This window comes from Mixophyes fleayi, chromosome 1 (genome assembly GCF_038048845.1).
Source record: "Mixophyes fleayi isolate aMixFle1 chromosome 1, aMixFle1.hap1, whole genome shotgun sequence".
In the NCBI taxonomy this organism is placed as follows: domain Eukaryota; kingdom Metazoa; phylum Chordata; class Amphibia; order Anura; family Limnodynastidae; genus Mixophyes; species Mixophyes fleayi.
In genome coordinates this window covers 307,220,367-307,240,649 of record NC_134402.1, presented here as the reverse complement: position 1 = coordinate 307,240,649, position 20,283 = coordinate 307,220,367, and the positions used below count along the sequence as shown (strand labels likewise).

At 43.4% G+C, this 20,283-nt stretch overlaps 1 protein-coding gene across 1 annotated transcript; it reads left to right on the top strand.

Moving 5' to 3' along the window:
• Window positions 1–1,757: 1,757 nt before the first annotated feature.
• LOC142157423 (twisted gastrulation protein homolog 1-A-like) lies at window positions 1,758–20,283 on the top strand. Its single transcript, XM_075211187.1, has 5 exons — window positions 1,758–2,053; window positions 4,551–4,664; window positions 5,623–5,722; window positions 7,443–7,652; window positions 16,733–20,283. Exons 1-5 carry the CDS (start codon window positions 2,042–2,044, stop codon window positions 16,978–16,980), a joined length of 684 nt encoding a protein of 227 aa, XP_075067288.1. The 5' UTR covers window positions 1,758–2,041; the 3' UTR covers window positions 16,981–20,283.

The window sequence follows — 20,283 nt, the reverse complement described above, 5'->3', positions numbered from 1 at the left end:
CAGCGGAAGAAACTCTTCTGGGTTCGTCGAATACTTTTCAGAACCTCTCAATGAAACCCACCGAATTTCGTAGCACAGGATCATCCCGTTCCCAAAGAGGAGAAGCCCAGGCTAATGCCTGCCCGGAGAGGAGGGAGATCAAATAAGCCACTTTAGCTCTTTCCGTGGAGAAATTTTCGGGAGCCAATTCAAATTGAATAGAACACTGGTTAAGGAAACCACGACACTTCAGTGGATCACCATCATATTTCTCAGGAGGAGGGATGCGGAGGCTTCTGGCAGCTGCGGTGCTAGAAGAGATGATAGGAGCCGAGGCAGTGGAGGATGAAGTGGTCGTGGAAAGAGTAGGTAGCGAGGCTTGAAGAGAGTCCAGGCGGGAGACTACTCCCAGAATACATTGCAGCGATTGTGCATGATTGGATTCTTGCCTTTCCACTCTTTGACCCAGGTGCAGTAATAAATAGTGGGCCGAAGATTCTTCCGGTCCACTCATGGCCAGAGTATTCTGTCACGACTTTCACTAGGAATATCACTGACTGGTATTAGCACAACTAAACTGAGAGGCACGGAGTCTAACGCACCACCGGTGTTCGCCAGGGACCCCCGCAAGGAGGTTTGGGCTTTGCTGCGTGTGATGCGCAGGTCGCGGTTCTCCCAGATAGTTACCAGTGCAGTGAATGGTGAGTAGTCAAACAGGCCGAGTCGAAACCAGAGGAGCATAGTACAACGGAGAGAAGGCAAATCGTAGTCAGGAACAGTCCAAGGGTCAAAACCAGTGCAGGCAGCGAAGAACAAGGGATGATCCAGAAGAGAATTCAAACAATAGCCAAGGAGTCAATACACAGGAGGAACAACCAAGCTGGAGCTGGAAGAACCAATACTCTGGCACTAGACATGTGTCAGAGGCTGCCTTATATACCCTAATGTGCCTCCTGATTGGGTTAGGGAGATTAGGCAGTTTAGACATGCTGGCTGCAGACAGGTGAGCCGAGATAGAGTTCTGCTGCTAGGCAACAGGACGTGGATTACGGAGAGAAGGTGTCCGTCTACGGCGCCTGTGGAGAGCGCGGAGATGGCACCTGACAACCACTCTGTACGGTCAGTAATCAGTAAAATACTAACCACAAACCATGGGTCAGTAATCAGCAATCCATAAACTAAGAATTAAAGCTACCCAGGGATGACCAAAAAAATCAAAATATGCTAATTAGAAAGATTGTCAATCAGAGAACCGAGGCACGAAATAATCATCCCTTGATTCCAATAAAAACAAAATCTGTAAAATCAACCCAAAAAATATTATTATTTTTTAGGAAAATATTCATTACATAAAAATAAAAATAAAGATTTGTGGATCACTAAAACAACATAGGTTAAAACATTGAGTTACTTATTCAAAATTCAAATATCAAAATATACATTAAATCACTCGTATGGACCTGCTTTATTGTAATATCAATAATAAAACAGCTAGTACTCATACGCACTTCAGTAAATGGCTCTGCAGAAATGATTACTGTGTACTGGGATGTGACAAAATTGACACCCAAAATGGTGGAACTAGGATGCTATATATAGTTTTTTTTTAAAACCTATGAATTGTAATTTTCCATTTCTCAGTAGGTGCAGCATTATGTTGTGTTGCAGAGTGAGCTGTTTCCACCTGGCTCTGAGTGTTCTCCCCTCATTCCCATTGATCTACCCTCCCCCTGTAGCTGCTTATTCTCTAACTTCAGCTCTACATTCTATCTTGGCTCCCATCCAAACTATAATCTTTTCCACATGTGCCTTGTTTTTCTTTTCATACTGCCCATAGATACTCCGTTTCCCAGCGGCAGTCTTCCCCCTTCATCTTACTACCCCCCTTATCCTTCGTCTACGCACAGGCCCTCTCTTTCTCCTAACACTCAGCCCACTTCCCCCTTTTCTTATGCATCACCCTCCTCTGCCACACACAATCTTTCCACACAGGGTAAGGTACATCACAGAGGCAGCAGGACAGAGAAAACAACTGACCCTGAGGTTTGGATTGTAGGGGACTATGGAGAGGAGGGTAAGTTATAAGATCTGGGCTCCAATGTCTGGGTTACAGTGAGAATGCTCTCTGGGTTGTAGCTACAGTACAATAAGAGCATAGGCAGATACATGCCTCACTCACTTTATGGGCTGCAGAGAAATAGTTTTATGCTCATTTAATTTACTTTTTTTGTATTTATTTAGGTATTGTTGTGCTAAATGACCTATATCAGTTATAATTTATGTTGCTTAGTGCATGGAGAATAGGAGGCTGAGCAGTGTGCGGTATGAGGTTCACGAATATTAAATGTGGGTTCATTCATTCTCAAAACTGTTAATATGGTCCTTAGCACATTAAAACGTAATAAAACCAAAAATTGGCCAGCTTTATGTCTTCAGAAAAGTCATTTAACTGTCAGATGGTCTTGTGACAAATAATATGTTGTTAAAATTTCCAAGCTTGCAAAATAGAATTTTACCAACTGATACAATTACTGCGAGCTTAACCTGGTTTCAAAGGGGAGTTTTAGTTCCTGGCAAATGCCCGGTTTGCTCAACGGTGAACTGCAAATGAGCGTGTCTGTATTCTGAATGCAGTCCTTAATGTAACTTCGAAATCTGTGCACTACATAGGTTCACAATTATGACTGGTAAATATTACACGCCTATACAATTATATTCAGATCACGCATAGCTAGCATTTATGTCACCTGAGGCCGTAGCGCCCTAAGTTCATATATTACACACTGCACTTATTGCATACATGCCCCCCTCCTAAGCATCCAGCTTCCTGTGGCTGTGTCTGCGAGGAAGAAAGACATTTCAGCACATTTCGAGCTTCTAGAACTCCAGCGTTTCAAAGCTGCTGAATGAGCTTGTGAAGGTCGCTTTGCAAAAGTAGAATTTGGAACAAAGTGTTCTTTTAAAATTTCATTCTCAAAAACAGCAAATTGAACAAATGTGTAATATAAAATATTTTTCATATCTTACCTTCCTAAAATTACTTATTTCTTAAACCAGTAGGTAAACATTTGTAAATTATATTTGCCGAAAATAGAACTGTTGTAAATTGCTTCACTGTCTGAATGTGCACACGGCACCCTTCTCACAGTTTAGATGAACTAAAATAAACATTTATAGTAGAGCAGTATACACTATAAAACATATTTTGCCAGCTTCACGTTTGTATGCACCAGACAGGTAAAACCACTAATTTAGCAATTTCAAACATCCCTTTAAAATAACTACTATGTAACCACAATTTGAGCAAAATAAGTGCCCCCCCAATTTACATAAGGATAAGGCCAAGTATAAAACACTCAGTGACAAGTGGGCACTTGATGCCTAGTCATAGTCACAAAGTAAACAAATCAAAACCTTGCTTAATTTAGATGCCAGAAACGTCCAAAGTGCTTAGTCTGCCTGCTCTTGGCTTATATATTTACCCAGGAAGATATGTGTATAGTTAATTGTGTAAACTTTGAAATTATTTTGTACATCACTCAGTGACCAGACGCTGCGACACTGAGAATATATCCAGCTCGTAAAGCCCCAACGCTCTACATAAACACATTCACAACAACACCTCTAAGGAAGGAATGGAAAATGACCTCCCTTAACAAACCACATATAATTCTTACAGCCAGAGGTTGCACAAAAACGTTTCCTTTGATGACCACTAAACTTTTTTTTTTCAGATGTGTCAGAACTCAGAAGATGTAAATGCACATGCTAGGATTAGATAGTACCCACCTATGTATATGGTGTAAGCACAGCTGAGAATTTGTCTTTGTATTCTGGGTCTAAGATAGCTTATAGACCTGCCTCCTCCTGCATATTCTCCCCGCATATGTGTCCTTGCTTTCTCCATATGATTTTCTTTCTTGGAAGGGAACTTTAATCTGGCCACATTTGTGCTGGTTTGTATGGCTCCATACTGCTAAATGTAAATGTAAAGCTCCTATCCTCTTGTATCTGATTCGATCCAGCTAGATGAGAAATAGAAATAGCTTCCACAGATCTTTCCCCTCAGCCTGGAATTGGTGAAAAGAGTCTGCAACCAAATTCACAATGTATTTGGTCCGATAACTCAAATATCAAAACTGTGCAATTTAGCTGTAGACATTTGGCCAAATCCTGTTACTTGGCACATGTGGTGAACGACCAGATTGTTCTTCATTTGAGCAAAAGGTGAGGGTACCACAGGGTGCCACTGAAAAATAATATAATTACTCTTTACTTATCAAAATATTTATTTACTGGCACTTTTTATACTTGGCATTTATTATTATAAAATCAGATTGTCTTATGTTAGTCATTTATTGTGACTGGCTCATGGTCACAAGGTGGAGGATAACATAGTGACAGTAACAAGTGAGTTTTTTTGTGTGTGTCACGAATATGATGTTAGCAAAGAACCTGAACTAGACAGCCCCAAGTCTATATGTAGTAATATAGGTATGCTCATTCTGACACTGTATGTAGGTACACAGCGATATAGCATTGTCATCATTGGTGGTCTCTAATTATGGCAGGTGAGACAATGGCATCCAGTGGGGCTCCTGTTTGCTGCTGCATGCTGCATCTCATCTGTAAGTGGATGTAACAAAGCTCTCTGTGCAAGTGATGTCAGCAAGTGTCTGCTGCAGGTAAGGGCTCATATATGTTGTGTGTAAGATTACTGGATCAGCTGTTCCATATAACCAGGGCCGGATTAACCATAGGGCTAACTGGGCTACAGCCCAGGGGCCTATGGCATCCAGGGGGCTCTTGAAAGTGCTCAGCAGCAGTATTGATCGGTCGGGGGCGGGGGCGCCCCTGGCGCGATCAGTGCTGCTGAGCACTTTCACTGTGGTCCTTCTCCTGCGCGCTGTAGTTTCCTTACTGAGGAGATCTCATGAGTCTCACTCTCACGAGATCTCCTCAGTAAAGAGCGTACAGCGCGCCGGGGAAGGAGGTAAGTGCCGGGGGAGGCGGGCAGCTCGGATCACGGGGGGGCCCTCACGGGGGAATGGAGGCCCCCTTAGCCCAGGGGCCTCCATTCCCTTAATCCGGCCCTGCATATACCGTACAGTGTAGCCAGAGGCGTTCAACATTACTGTCTGAGCAGTTATTACAAGCGTCAGTAGGAAGTGACCAGAAGCTTTATGAGACCACTGTCCTGGTGTTCTGACTTTACTTGATTTGCCCACAATATGGATAGATATTTTGAATAAAAAAAAAACATAAATGTGATCGGTCCACATCCTACACTGGGATAACCTCTTCAATCAGGTACACTCCTCTATTGTTGGGTTCCCCAGTCTCATTGCCAGAAATATTGCATTTTGACCAGAAGTTCCCTGTTGCTTTAATAACATTTGTAGGAAAGCATGTACACTACAAGCCAATAAATAATGTAGTCTGAATCCAAAGCTGATGTGATGTCTGCTTGATCTCATAGCAGTTAATGTGGTTTCTGTCGTCAGATGTGTTTGTCTTGTGGAAAAAATAATTTCCACATAAAACCTCTCCTGTCATTTGTGGCCTGTCTCCTCTACCAAGTTTCCTGGACAGAGTTCAAGACTTCTGTGTGTCACACTGAGCCTTCCCATGTTCTCTCTGCAGGAGCTCTGCCAGTGCAACATTAAAGGAGAGGATTGTCCCTGCTGTCAGGAATGCATGTTGTGTCTGGGCAGTCTGTGGGAACAGTGTTGCAGCTGTGTAGGTAAGTATGCCAGCTTCACATCATTGTGGATTATTATTATTATTATTATCTTTCATTTATAAAGCACCACCATATAATGTAGTGCTGTACATTGAGGGAATCATGACACAAACAAATCCCATACAATAACATAAACAGAAGGTAAAGATGGCTATGGCCCAATGAACTTACAATATAGTTCAATAACAATGGTTATTGTTGTTAATCTTAGGCAGCAGCAGTATAATCCTCTGATAGAGCAGTCATTGGCTACTGTCATTTCTGTGCAGCTTCCGGTGGTTTGGTACAGTTGGAATGAGGAAAGACATCGGAAGGCAGAGGCACAAAACATGAACCGGTCATAGTAGAAATCATAGAGCAGTCAGCTGCTGGCAGCCATAACTGTCCTTCACCATTTACCTTAACCAAGGTCCTTCCTCTGCTGGTTCTAGAGCAGGCTTTTGCTTTTATGCTGCATGGGCACTCTTGGGGTTTATATCAGTTTTGAGTAACTCTATACAGACCACTGTTTTTCTTTAGTTTCATGCTCGCTGCTGGAAAAAGAGACAAGATAGCTGTTGCCCATGTTCAGTGGCAGCTTCTGACGCCAAGGAGGCAGCTGACATCAGCAAAGGAGGAATAGAGATGCTGTGATTCCCTAAAGCAGTCTGTTTACGTGTACCAATGTGTACTATACACTAAGTGGACAGTTTATTGGATTACATTGGCCCTTCCAATGCGACAAAAAAAATCAGGATTGGAGAAACATTATCTGGTCTGTTAAAGCAGGCTCTGGTTGTTGCATGCTGATCAGAGAACCAGAATCTGGTAAAAAATGTAATTAGTCCATGTATCCAAATTTGTGTCAAAAAAGCAGGCTAGTGGTGGTGATCAATTGGTGTGAGGTGTGTTCTTGTGACACACTTTAGGTCCCTTTACAGTAATGTTTAAATGCCATAGAATATCTGAATATTGTTGCCGACCAGGTGAATTCCTTCATAGCGCAGAGGCTGTGAAATGTCTTTTCCAGTAAGATAATGATCTATGTCACAAGGCTGAGAAAGTCCTGAGAATGTCCAGAAACATGACAGTGAATTCAGATTAACACATGTATAACTAGACATTTGTGGGCCCCATAGCAAGTTTCTGTAAAGGCCCTATGTACGAAAGAAGGGTGAAAGAAACACAAGTACACATGGAGCTTTGACAGGGAAGACAGGTCCCCCATCGGATGACCCCAAATATCAATCCAATAAGCATCTCTTCTATGAGATAGACAAGTTATTTGGGGTAGAGATCCACCATCAGCTGCAACAACTATGACACAATGGTGTTAACATGAGCCAGGATCCCTGTGCTGTACTTTCCAAACCCTGTTGAGTCTATACCCTGACAAATTCTGGCTATTTTGAGGGAAACTCACTCTTCGTTATATGTACCCACTGAAGTGGCCACTCAGGGTATTGGTTGATAATGTGGATATATAAAGCTGTATAAAAATCTACTTGTATATAATTAAAGATATCATAATGTGTTAAATAATGATCACACTGTGTGTGTCAAGGCTAGGTCTGTGGTGACACTGTGGCATGGCTGTCCTGTGCCCTTTAGCAGATACCCTCGTTCCATTGAGAAATTGAAAATTATTTGATTACATTATAGACTACTTTTTGGAGAGGATTCTGGTAATAGTCTGGTGCAGATGTTCAATTTTTTTGCTTTACCTTTTTCCGTTCCTCAGGTTTGTGCAGTGAAAACAAGGGAAGTCGGAAGCATGCAGCCCGGAGAAGTTCGTTGGAGGTGCTGCCTGTCCCATTGCCTTCTCTGTTCCATTCCCTGTGTGAATTGCAAGGAGATGCGGCTGTTGATTGGACAGTTCACACACTGCCTGTGGCTAAAGAGTTCAGTCAGCAATCTCACATGGATCACATCCTTCTTGGCGCACATTCAGGTACAGTAATAAGAAGTCACTAAGACCTGAGTGCTTACACCATCTGAAAGAATTCATTGCATTGCCCAGGGTCCGTGTATTAGTAACACATCTGACCAGTACCTGGACTATTGCTGGCTCAGTGCTAGTCCACAGCTGCCTTTAGCTACACCAGAGAGATTGTGTCATCTACTTATTTACGTTATATATCACCAATTGAAAAATTACAAATAAAAATCTCAAACTTATTTTCAGCTATGATAGTTGGCTCACGTGAGTGACTTGGTATCTAGGAAGAAATGGCTAGTTACAGTGTTGCTGGCCTTGATATCTGATGTACCGAAATTATTGTATTAATTCTTCTCTAACTTGACTCGCCCTCCTCCATTCTCATTCACCTATGTCTGTGGTGGGCAACATGATTTTCTCATAGGTATCATAAGGGAGGATATGTCTACCTGTTGGCATCCAGCAGGAGGAAACAACCCCTTTTGTGAAATAAAAGAAAAACGCAAGTCTGGTGTTGGTGTAAATAACGGTCACAGTTTTATTTAAAATCAAAAACCAATGCAGGGAAAGCAGTGCGCAAAGATCTCTTCTCTTTCCTTTTACCAATTCCTCCACCTTATGGGGTGCGTGTTCTGCCCACCATGTGAGCACCGCAAGCATGCCCCCTGGAGCCCGCATCTTGTGCCCACACCCCCTCTTTTCCCTTGGCACGCCCCCGTAGAGGCCCAACCATTGAAGCTGGAGCCGGGCAGACGGCCGCATTTCTGGGGTGAATATGCACCAATGCTGGCTCCCCCCCCATAGCTATACCATGCGCACCGCTTTCCACTGCCACACAAGGCCTTCATGAACAATTCATGAGGCCGAAGCCCCCACCACCAAGCTGTGACACCAACCGGCCAACACCTCCAACGCTTCCTGTATCGCATTATTGAACAAGTCTAGCGCGACCTCTGACAGGTGTACCCCATCTCTCCTATAAAAACCAATACATTTCATGTTAATGTCTTCATGCCGTATGCTGATGCCGCCACACGCGGAAATGAGTTTACCTATGGTCGAACTCACCCTCTTACGAGCTCTGTCAATGCCCGCTCCCTTCCTCGCACCTCTCCAGGACAGCCTTGGGATGTTATATGACCATACTAATGTAACAGCACCCTAGTGGTCTTTCATCCACACCAAATCTATCCCGATACCTTGTACTAAATCTAAAGATTTCTTCATCCCCAGGTCATTACCCCTGAGGTGTAAAACTCCCTTTTCTTCTGCCTCTAGCAACTCCTTTCTGAGGTCCCCCCCATTTCTCTTTTTCCCAGCCAACTAACGGTGACTGCTTCCTTCGGCAGACCTAGCTGTTGCCCGTATGGCCTATTTGAAGCCCGCTTCACCGCCCAATAGACATAGGGGTGTTCAACGATCCATATTCGCCTCCTACTAACTAACTATCCCTACTAACTCCCTCAGCCTCTCTGCTGTCACTGGTTCCTGGGGATCCGGGTTCCGAGTCTCGTTCCTGGCCCAGCCTCTCATTATTGTACACACTATGAATGCTTTGGTTATATCTGCTTTCCCCCTCAGCCTTAAGAAAAAGGCAATGGCGGGTAGTATGTTGCTAACACTGGCCTTCGAAGTCCTGGCTGTGTGTAGCTCACCCAGGAATGCCAATAATATCTGCTGCCACCTGTCCCAAGCTGCACTATAAGTTCTCCATGTCTTTAGCGCCAAGGACTTCACCACCAGCTCACCTAGACCGGGTTGACAATCTGCCAAAGATGGGAAAGGCATGGTAAGCCTACTTGCTTCGCATGAGGAGCAACCTCTCTGAAAACCTCCCACTTCTGTCGTGAGAGCGCATCAGCTATGGTATTGCGCTCACCCTGGACATGCTTTGCTCTGAATGTAATGTTCTGATGCAGGCACCTTGCAACTAATCACCTAAGCAGCCTAATCACGGGGGGGATGATGCTGACTGATTGTTAATGGCTTGCACCACCCCCAGGTTGTTGCACCAGAACCTGATATGCCTGTTCTCCAACCTCTTTCCCCAAATTTCTAATGCCACCACTATTGGAAACAATTCCAGCGCAGCTAGGTTCTTAGTGAGACCGCTAGCAACCCAATCCTCTGGCCATGTTTGTGCGCACCATTCCCCCTGCATATATGATCCAAAACCTATTACCCCTGCTGCGTCTGTGAACAGCTGCAGCTCACAGTTAGGCTGCTCTGTTGCGGGCCATAAACGCACCCCATTAAACTCGTGTAGGAAACGGTCCCATACCAACAGTTCCTCTCTGATCTCCCTGCTAATGCGAATCCTGTGGTGCTTTTTTTTTACACCTGCTGTAGCTCTCTCCAGCCTCCTCTTAAATATGTGGCCCATCGGTATCACCCGGCAGGTGAAGTTCAGCAACCCCAGCAATGTCTGCATCTATTTTAGCGTGACCTTCCTAGCCTCTATGCACCTGCCAACCATCTCACTGAGCCTTGATATCTTGTCTGCTGGGAGCCTGCACTCTAATCTGTCGGTGTCAATTTCGATTACTAGGTAAGATATGATTGGGTTTGGGCCCTCTGTTTTTTCCTGAGCAATAGGGACACCGAATTCCCTAAACATGCACTGGAGCTTTCCCAACAACTCGCTGCTCTGTCTTTGCAGGACCAACTAATAAAAAATCGTCTAAGTAATGCGCCACGGATTTTGACCCAGTACGGATTTCGAAACACCACTGCAGAAAGGAACTAAAAACCTCAAAGTATGAGCATGATATTGCGCACCCATTGGTAAACATTTATCAATGAAAAATTTGCTGTCAAAATGAAAACCCATCAGCCTAAAACTGTCCAGGTGTAATGGCAAGAGCCGGAAAGCTGATTCTATGTCCAGCTTTGCGATAAGGGCACCCCTGCCATGTGCTCTAACCAATTTGATTGCACTGTCAAATGACTGATATTGGACTGAACACTGCTCGCTGTCGAGCGCGTCGTTAATTGACGCTCCTTCTGAGAAGTACACATGCTGGATGAGCCTGAACTTCCCTGATGCCTTCTTAGGCACCAAACCTAGGGGGGAGACAATCAAATCCTTTAAGGGGGGCTCCACATATGGGCCGGCAACTCGGTCTAAGATCATTTCCTTAGCAATTTTTTTCTCTAACCACTGCCGGGTGCGCATTGATGGACCTTAGGTTTTTCCTCCCTATCCTTTGAGGAACTGACCTCCTGACCGGAATTTTAAACCCTACCTTAAATCCCTCATAAATTAACTCGGCTTCATACCACTTAGGATACTCGGCCAGCCACACCCACATCCTGTCTAGTCTTATTGGGCTAGTTGCCTTTGCTAGGCCCACTTGCGCCGGATAAGGCAGCCTGATGGCCTCCTTTTTTCCTTGCGCATTCGTTTGTGGAGTGGTTTCCTCCGCAAAAAATACACGCATGCCTGAACTTGCATTGCGCCCTTGTACACTGAGTCTTGTTGAATGCCCAGCACTTAAGTCTATCTTGCCTTTGTAAACTAGGCCTCCCTGCCCCCGGGTTTGCTGATGCACCCCCTCTTTCCATAGCTGCACTGCCCTGGGAGTTTAACCAGATGTCTACGTCCCTTGACCCAAAATGAATTGGCTTTTGACCCTGCGACTTCAGGCAAAAGGCCTCGTCGTAGTTCCTCCAGAGCGCTGACCAGGCTGGATGTGGCCCCTGGTGAGCGATGGCGAGCTGCTGGAGTCCCGCTGGAATTGGCGTGGACTTGGCGATGACCCTCTCTTGCTGCGGTGCTGGACCCGGCACCTGCAGCCGCCCTGTGTGAGCTCCTATCTCGATGCAATGGGCACTGATGTCTGGTCTGATGCGATCTTCTCTCTTGATGCAAACTTTTTTCTTGATGCCTGGATGATGGCCGAGCTTCATTGCCCTGAGGCGAGTTGTGCCGACTGTGCTCCCCTGCCGATCTGCGGCTACCATGCCGCTGATGCCTCTGCTCCATACTTCTATGCCTGCACTCTCTGCGATCTTGGCTGCGCCCTCTCTCTCGCTGGTATCTGCGCCGCAGGGGAGAGGGAAACCGTGGGGGATAATAGGGCTATGGAGCAGGCTGATGACCTAATCCGGCGTAGGGCCCCCATCCTTGCTGTCTTGGAACTGGAGGCGGAGGACCATAGCTGGGTGACTGCCCGTGTAATTGTGTTGGGGCGATGAATATCCAAGATCCCGGGTTTTCGATGCCGTTACTGAGGCTGTGTCCATTCGCTCCCCATGTCTGCGGAACATAGCCCCCATTGGCGGGTAAAACTGTGGTAATGCAAGTCAGAGATGAATGCTGTGATGAGGATGTATTGCACAGCCTTTCAAGCTGTAGCCCTATTAAGCTGCCTTCTTTCCTCGAATCATCATCATCTTCAGCCCCTTGACCCTGTTCAGTAGGTTGTGGGAGGGGGGACAGTTCACTCACCATGTGTTGCTGCTCTGTGATGATTTCTGCTGCTTGCTGGATTTGTCCTGCCTCTGGCTCAAGCAAGATAGTTGAGGTTTCCTTGCCTCTTTGCTTCATCCTGGCTGCTCTCTGACCTTTTGCTCTGCCTGTAGCTGCACTCCTTCTCTTGCTCACTTGTGACCCATAGCCATTACTGTGTAATGCTTGTGCCTGGCTAGACTTCTCAATGTCAGGTGTCTCAATCAAACGCCTGGATGGGTTCCTCTGCCTTATTGGACGGCTGCTAGCAGTGTGTTCTTGGTTATTTGCAGGCATGTTTGTTGCCGGAATTCAAGTAATTGTGATTTTCCTGATCAGCAATGGCTATGGCTGCTTCAGCTGTGAATCTCTGCTCGATACTGACCCTTGACTTCCTGTCCCTGCCCCTGCAAGCTCTTAACCTTCCCCACCTGGTTCTCCTAGTAAGACTCCCACTGGCCTTCTTAGTCCCCAGGTGTGCCTGCACATCCCCCCCCCCCTTCCTGCCTTGTGTATTTGAGTCAAACTTCCTTATCAGGCTCCGCCCCCTTCAAGCCATCTATGGTCCCACAAGGGGGGTGCAGGTTACCTTTCGTGAGACGCATCAAATCACATTATGAAATCGGAGCAACAGCGATGAAATTTTCATGTCAAGACATCATGGACTAACGGCCTACACAGACCACATGCTCTGTGACATCAGAATCATTAGCAAGAGTACCAAATAGTGAAATTTTATTTGGTTATGATGGCCCACCTCAGGGCCAAATGTGCCCAACCCTCAAAGCTCGTATCACTCCACTACAATCCCTGGTACTCTAAGCACAGCTCTTTCCTCTTCCTTCTGTCTCCAACTCTCTCTATAAAAAAACTTTCCTGTCTCTCTCCGGAAACTGCCAGATATTAGTGAAACAATTAATTAGCTGTTCCAGTAATATCAGCTGGCAGTCCTACTAATTCCCCAATCACTTTCTCTCTATAATGAGCAACATAGCTGGCAGCCTGCTTCTATGTGAATAGCTGGTAAGAGAGAAATGGGGGAGTGAGAGGAGCATAAAGTACAGACAGCCAGTTAGTTAGCATGACAGCACTCCCCACTTTAAAAAAAATGCACTATATATAGTAGGCCAGGGGGAATGAAGGGTAACATAGAACTAGTAAATGTTCATATATTTCCTAATGAAGCCTCGTCTAATAAACTGGAGCTAGTATGTATTCACTGCCAGCTCTACATTTTCCTGACATAAGTGCTTCAGAACACTGTTAAATAATGCAAAAAATAAAAATCAGGAGCCAATGGCTACATTTCAGAATTGGCCATCATACAAAGTGCTCATTTGTAATGCTGGGTATCAAGAGAATACTCTGAGCAGTTTAAAAGTATTGTAATATAAAAATTTCATATGTTTTTTGCTAATATTAAAATCTGGAATAACTATATTTTGCAACACCAAAGTAAATTTTTAAGGTGAGCATGATTTATTTTTTGTATATACTGAATATTATCCTAAGATATGTAATTACTGCCAGAAATTATTTTGCTTGCTTTATGATGTGGAGAGAATATATGTATGCAAATATCCAGTAAGCCATATATCCATAAATTATTATACACAGCAAAACCTTCTTCTCTGCATATCTGCACCTATCTTAGCTTTCAGTCAGGGAGACAGATGTATGGGGGGGGGGGGGCAGATGTGTGTTTTCTGCACAAAGTGTTTTACTCACAAAGGGCAAAAGGGTTAGAAAATGCAATTAAACAACACAACTACTAACCACCTTTCATCTCTTTTATCCCGAGGTATGTACATCAACTTCTGTAATTCTCATTCTCTCCTAATCTGAACCTCATCTCATTAATTTGTACTTCTTATCTCGGTAACTGTGCTTTTTTAAAGTATGTAACAGGAATTGTCTATAACATGTGTTAAATTGCTGCTAAGTGAAGCATTTTCTATGACCTTGGCTTGGCACTCATCTAAAGCTGGGTACACACTACAGAAATTTCAACCAACTTTTTATGCGGAGCGATTTTACATGCGATCGATGTTCCGATCGCTCTGTCCATGGACTGCATACACACTAGCCTTGTTTAGGACGATAAAGGGAAGAGCGGACGTCCCTTTAGCGACTTTTTACAGCCATGTTGTCGTGAGCAATGACTGTAATTTCATACTCACTGTTGTGGATTGGTCGGAAGTTTATACACACTACACAGCGGAAACGAGATTGGAACGAAAATATTAAACTGTACGACCAACCAAATGAGGCGACAATCGTCCATTTGGGCAGACTCTCGACCATTGTGTCCCTGCACACACTGACCCGACTTTTGAATGAGCGGTCGTATGTCGGCTGATTTAGCCGATTATTGGATGAAAACTGTGTAGTGTGTACCCAGCTTTACCTGAATAAGACGAATAGTTTTGTTTTTCCCCAGCTCTCTGATCAGATGACCAATTAGCACAGATGTAACTTGTTCTGAAATCAGCCTCACTATATCTTGGCATTCAATCTAGGGGGACAGACGTGTGTATTAGAAAATACAGCTAAACAACACAGATGAACAAACATTGAACCACACCTGAAGACCAGAAAATAATGCAGAAATAAGCTACAGCTACTACAACTAACTCTGCACTTCTTCTCTAACTACACTAGACATTGAAATTTGTATTCAGTCACTGTGACATCCTCATCTTGTCGTCAGGACATAAAAGGTCACATATCTTACATTTATCTTTCCTATCTTTCTGATTCTATTAGCTAGTGATACATCACCAAATCCAGCCCTCCACCGCCTAAACATCTCCAACACACCATTATATTATTCAGAACACTACAGAAATTCAGCCTACCTCAAACACGTCAACTGTCTCCCATCTATTTCAAAGTCCTTTAAATGTGTTCTATGGAATACAAATCAGTCTGTGTGCACCAAACAACTCCATACACAATATGTTCCTATCAAACTACCTCAACATTCTGGCAATAACATCAACATGGCTTACACAATCAGATACTGCCTAACCTGTAGCCCTGTCATATGGTGGCCTCCATTTCACCCAGACCTGGAAGCAGACAAAGAGGTGGGGTTGGACTACTTCTTTCCTCACATTGCAGATTCACAGTTATACTAAATGTCCCATGACTCACGCTTACATATTTTGAAGTACATGCTATTCGGATTCTTAACCCAATCTCTATGCGCGTTGCTGTGATCTGTTGCCCCCCTGGACCACACCAACAATTTCTTGAAGATGTCTCTGCATGGCTCCCTCATTTATTTTCCTCTAACGATCCCTACCATTATCATGGGTTATTTTAATATCCCCATTGATTATCCACATTCTACTTGTGCATCCAAACTACTCTCTTTAACTTCCTCCCTCGGCCTCTTCCACTGGACTGACTACTGTACACATTGGGATGGTCACTGTCTTGATCTTGTTTTCTGTACACTATGATCAGTTTTTTATTTCCTTAACACTTCTTTCCCCCTCTTGGATCATCACCTTATCAGCTACAAGCTCTCTGTCAGTACTTTAACCTCTCTGCTGTCAAACTCTTCATACTCACAAAAATCTTAACTCTATACATTTTCAACAGTTTTCTACCTATCTCCAACACCTTCTCTCCCCAATTTCTACATTTTCATCTCAGTACGACATTTTCACCAAACCTTAGCTACAGCCCTTGATCAAGTGGCTCCAGCCACTCTTCATACTCCGCCTCAACTTCACTGTCAGCCAAGGCACACTCAAGTAACACAACATATTCTAAAACTTTCTCGCAAAGCAGAATATCATTGGCGTAAATCTCTTACTTCTAATGATTTCCTCATAGTGATTACTCTTATTCTGAAATAACAAAATTCTGATCTAAACTCTCTCTTTCAAATTACCGCCCCATCTCCCAGCTCTCATGCCCCTCCAAACTTCTTGAGATAATTGCCTACGCTCGCCTCACACACTTTCTTTACTCACACAACCTATTTCATTCCCAACACTCCACAGACACTGCACTGACAAAGGTTGTCAATTATTTGTATTGTATTTTCTGTACAAAGCTATATTAGGGGAAGATTATTAGGTTGAAGGCAGACTAGTGCTTCGAAAGCATTGGGCACGCCCCTTGGGGAGTTGGAATGCCCCATTTTTGCATGCACACCGCAAAATTTGTCCCAATTAATTCTGGGACAATTTTGGGAGGTACATGGCATCCTGCCAAAATTTACACCAACACTAAACCAGCCCCTATATCTCTGCATTTTGTCTCCTGCTGGTACTGGAGCAGTTATTGGCTTCTTTCAACAGCAGCTGTTCTCATATGTCATCTTAGGACGTGCCCTGTCTGAAGCTATGAGTCTGTTTTGTTTGATGGTGACTTTCCCAGCATGATGATTACCCTTTTGTATTATGCAATGCCAATGCAATGTAACTTTTTATTACTGATATTACTTAAAGTTCTCCCATTTCGGACACATGATTCCGTGTTTATATCAGCGGCTGGCTGGCAAGGTTTAGCCCATGGCGCGAGACTCAGCAGTTTCATGTTAAATCTCACATACAGTACGTGACATACTATATGTACAAGATCAGAGCATCATTTACTAGATGTTTTTTTCTTTTCTTCACCTCAGCTCTTCCTGCTCCATCTTCGGTGAACATGTCCAGTCTTTGCACAGTGATGTACTTTAAGACCTGCATGCCTATGAGACGATGTCATGAAACCTGCGAATTTACTGGATCCTCTAGGTATCGCTGGTTCCACAATGGCTGCTGTCAATGTGTGGGACCAGACTGTTATGGATACGGCAGCAAAGATCAACTATGCCAGCAGTGCCACCCTAAGGGGATACTGTCAGCTGGGGAAGGAGATGCAGCATAGTACTGGAAAGGGACAGAGAGAAAAGAAAATGTGAGATAAGGTGAGCCATTGGTATGCTACAGATGCAGTACTCCCACAACTTCATTCATTTCAAGCTTAAAACACAGTAAGAGTCATTTATGAACCCCCATAATCCAGACTCTCATTGATTCTGTATTTACAAGTGTACCTAGCCGCTTAATGCATTTTAAGGTGTCTGTCCTCTTCCCGGTCCTTGGAACTGTCTCCAAAACATCAATCTGCACTTAGCCTTTTGAAGATTTACCTGAAAAAGTAAACAGTGGAAAGAGGGAAATGTCGCTTCAAAGTCCGAACTGTGAACAATTTAGGAGCAGCCCCTTCTATTCATTTTCAATCGTCTGGTTTTCTCTTACAAAACTACTTTATTACATTGGTTGAAATGTGGCTAGAAATGGGTTTTCCTGCAGTGTAATCTGAAGCTTCAAAATCCATCCCATTAAAACAATAAGAGGAGATCTGATCTCTGCCACCTCAAAGATGGTGTAAAACGCAAGTCCTTTTACAGGGAGAAAAAATGCCCCCTTCTGCAAAACAGGGAATACCCCATCCCCCTTCCCTAAATACACCCTCTCCAGCCCTTTATCTAATTTAAATAATCTTGTCCTGCAAAACTAAAACTTGTCTTTGCATGGGGGTAAGTAACGTAAGTAAATTGCACTCAAACTTTTCATATGCCCCTGATTCACCTAGCTTCTCCCAAAAGACGATGCAAATTTTGCAGCCAACAGACATGACTATCTTGTCCTGCAAATCCCTTTGCTCACCTGATAAGAAAGGCTACATGAACCTTCACATACAGTAGTTCTTTTGTAATTCCTAATTCTAACATACACAACCTTATAATTATAGTCATATTGCCTAGTGCCTGTTGTAAATCTATGTCTAAATACACCCTCCCTCCATTTTATAAAAGCAAGAATACCCTCACACAGCATAACCAGTACTAGTGGAAATCTATCATTTTTGTGATCCCTTATTATGTTGTCAAAACTTGATGCACTGTAGGATTTGGGTATAGATGCAAATTACCAATGTAGCAAGGGAGAGATGTTAAATGTGAAAGCAGACATAGAACACAGACATAATGATAAAGTGGTTATGGACAGGACAAGCCTGTTGCCTAATTTATAAACACAATGCTACCCTCACCACCATGTGTTCCCCTACCAGATCGTACCTGAACTCCCCTGTGTCCCTCAACAATGTCTGTGTTCTCTGGACCTCCTTCCACAACTCACCTCTGCTCAACCTGTAAGACTGACCCTTCTCCTTCTCCAGTGCTTCCACCTGGAGACTTCTCAATGCTACCCAACCGGGCAACCTGCTGCCCCCTTTTCTCCTTGGTCTGCCCCCCTCCTCTTCCCCACCCTTTCTATAGACTCCTTCTTCTTAAAATAATAGACATTGTCAGCTTGTCCCTTTGTTATTTATCCCAGCCTAGTATTGTTTGTGCAATCACAGTTAAGTTCTTTTGTTTCTCTTATGTAATGTTGATATTTCTTCACATAGCGTGTATCACTTTTAATGCAGTTAATTACCAGTTTAAAAAAATGAATTAGAATAATCCGCCCCCACCCCCTCCCCAGTGTCCACTGGGCCCTAGGTGAGAGCCTGCATTGCATAATGAATACTCCAGCTCTTTTGCCAATATATTACACAAATCTTTACAGAGACTGATTAATCATTCATATAAGTCTCTGCCCCAGTGAACCTTACAGTCTAAATTCTCCAAACAAAGAAACACACACATGCACACACACGTTCATTTTGTAAAGCACAGCAGTATGAAGCAAATCTAGTAACTAACAGGGCAGCTGAGATAGTTCTGTGGTGGGAAGGAGATTAATGTACTCTGTAGACAAACTTAGGACACTACATCCTACACAACATGATATCACCACTGGATATGACTACAATACATTTGTAATGTAATGCAATACTCCTGTATGAATAAGTGGTAACTTACACGACATACCCCGTAAGAGCAAATATTGACAATTGAATCCTGCATACAGGGCAAGAGTGAGGGTATGGAGCAAATAGTGCTGAGAGACATGTTTAAAATTGATCTGTCTCTTAGAATCAGTATAACTGGTAACCATGAGAGATCTCACCTAGATCTGGGAGCTTACACAATCGTACACTTACACAAACCACACCAGTCTTCAGTTTTTCTGTCCTGGACCCATGACAACTTGCTGCTGTTTCCATGTTATAGGTCATATTTAGAATTCACACTACTCGCTGCCGTTATAATTAAATATACCCTAAAGTAGCAGTTGTGCACGTCACATTATCATCCTTGTATGTTAAAAACTCCATCCTCCATTATTGTATTATTTGTACTGCATGTGGTTGGTAAAGACCAATTAAAATAAAAAAAGAAACAGGAAAAATGTATATACAATTAAAGGCGTTAATTTTGGACAACCCCTACTTAATATAACCTGCTCCCCCTGGGCTTCCCCTTACCTGCAGACAAACCACACTTCACAGCAGCTTATTTTGCTGCAGATGGTGTAACAAGTCACCCATATCTCTTCCATAGAGCTCTACTGATAGCACATAGTGAGGTTTAGTCCTCCGGATTGCTGTGTGAACACCATTATCCAGAGTACCATCTTCAGGTAATTTGGCCTCCTGGGGAGAGGGTATTTATAGGAGGCAGACAGGTTAAATTATTGAGGTATTGTCCTAAAGTGTACAACCGCTTAAATATAAAATTATTTCTGATTTCCAATCAGATTGTAGCTGTCATTTTGTAGAATGTTCTAAATAAATGATAACTAGAATCTGATTGGTTACTATAGGCATCATCTCCACTTTTTCAAACCCGCAGTTTAGTAAATATACCCCAAGGAATGTTTAGAACAACTTGGGAAGTGTGATTTACCTATTCTTCCACCAACAAACTTCATTAGTGACCATCTAAATCTAGTGGCAATGATCCAGTGCAGTGCCAGCCACCCCTACATCCCCTCTTTCTTCCTCTCATGTGTACCTGTTTTTATATGTTTGTTTAGAGTGGTACTCTGTTTTGGGGTTTGCTAACCTTAAAGTTATACAGTAAAATGTTCTGTATTTTCTACCTTTGATACACTGTTTATGATGTGTGATATGTAATATGCATATATAAAATGAAAGTTCCAATAACAATTTGTTGAAATAAAATGAAGAACAAGTGGATTTGCTCCAAAAAAAGCAACAGTTGGAAATCATACTTAACCAAATGTCCTTTTTTGTATGTAAATGTCTAATAAACCCCTGTCTGATTGTTTTGTA

Bases quoted from the DNA above. Each gene is read 5' to 3' on its own strand.
- LOC142157423 (XM_075211187.1), top strand. The intron at 4,665-5,622 runs GTAAGGGCTCAT...TTCTCTCTGCAG, and splicing joins TCAGCAAGTGTCTGCTGCAG to GAGCTCTGCCAGTGCAACAT. The intron at 7,653-16,732 runs GTACAGTAATAA...TCTTCACCTCAG, and splicing joins CCTTCTTGGCGCACATTCAG to CTCTTCCTGCTCCATCTTCG.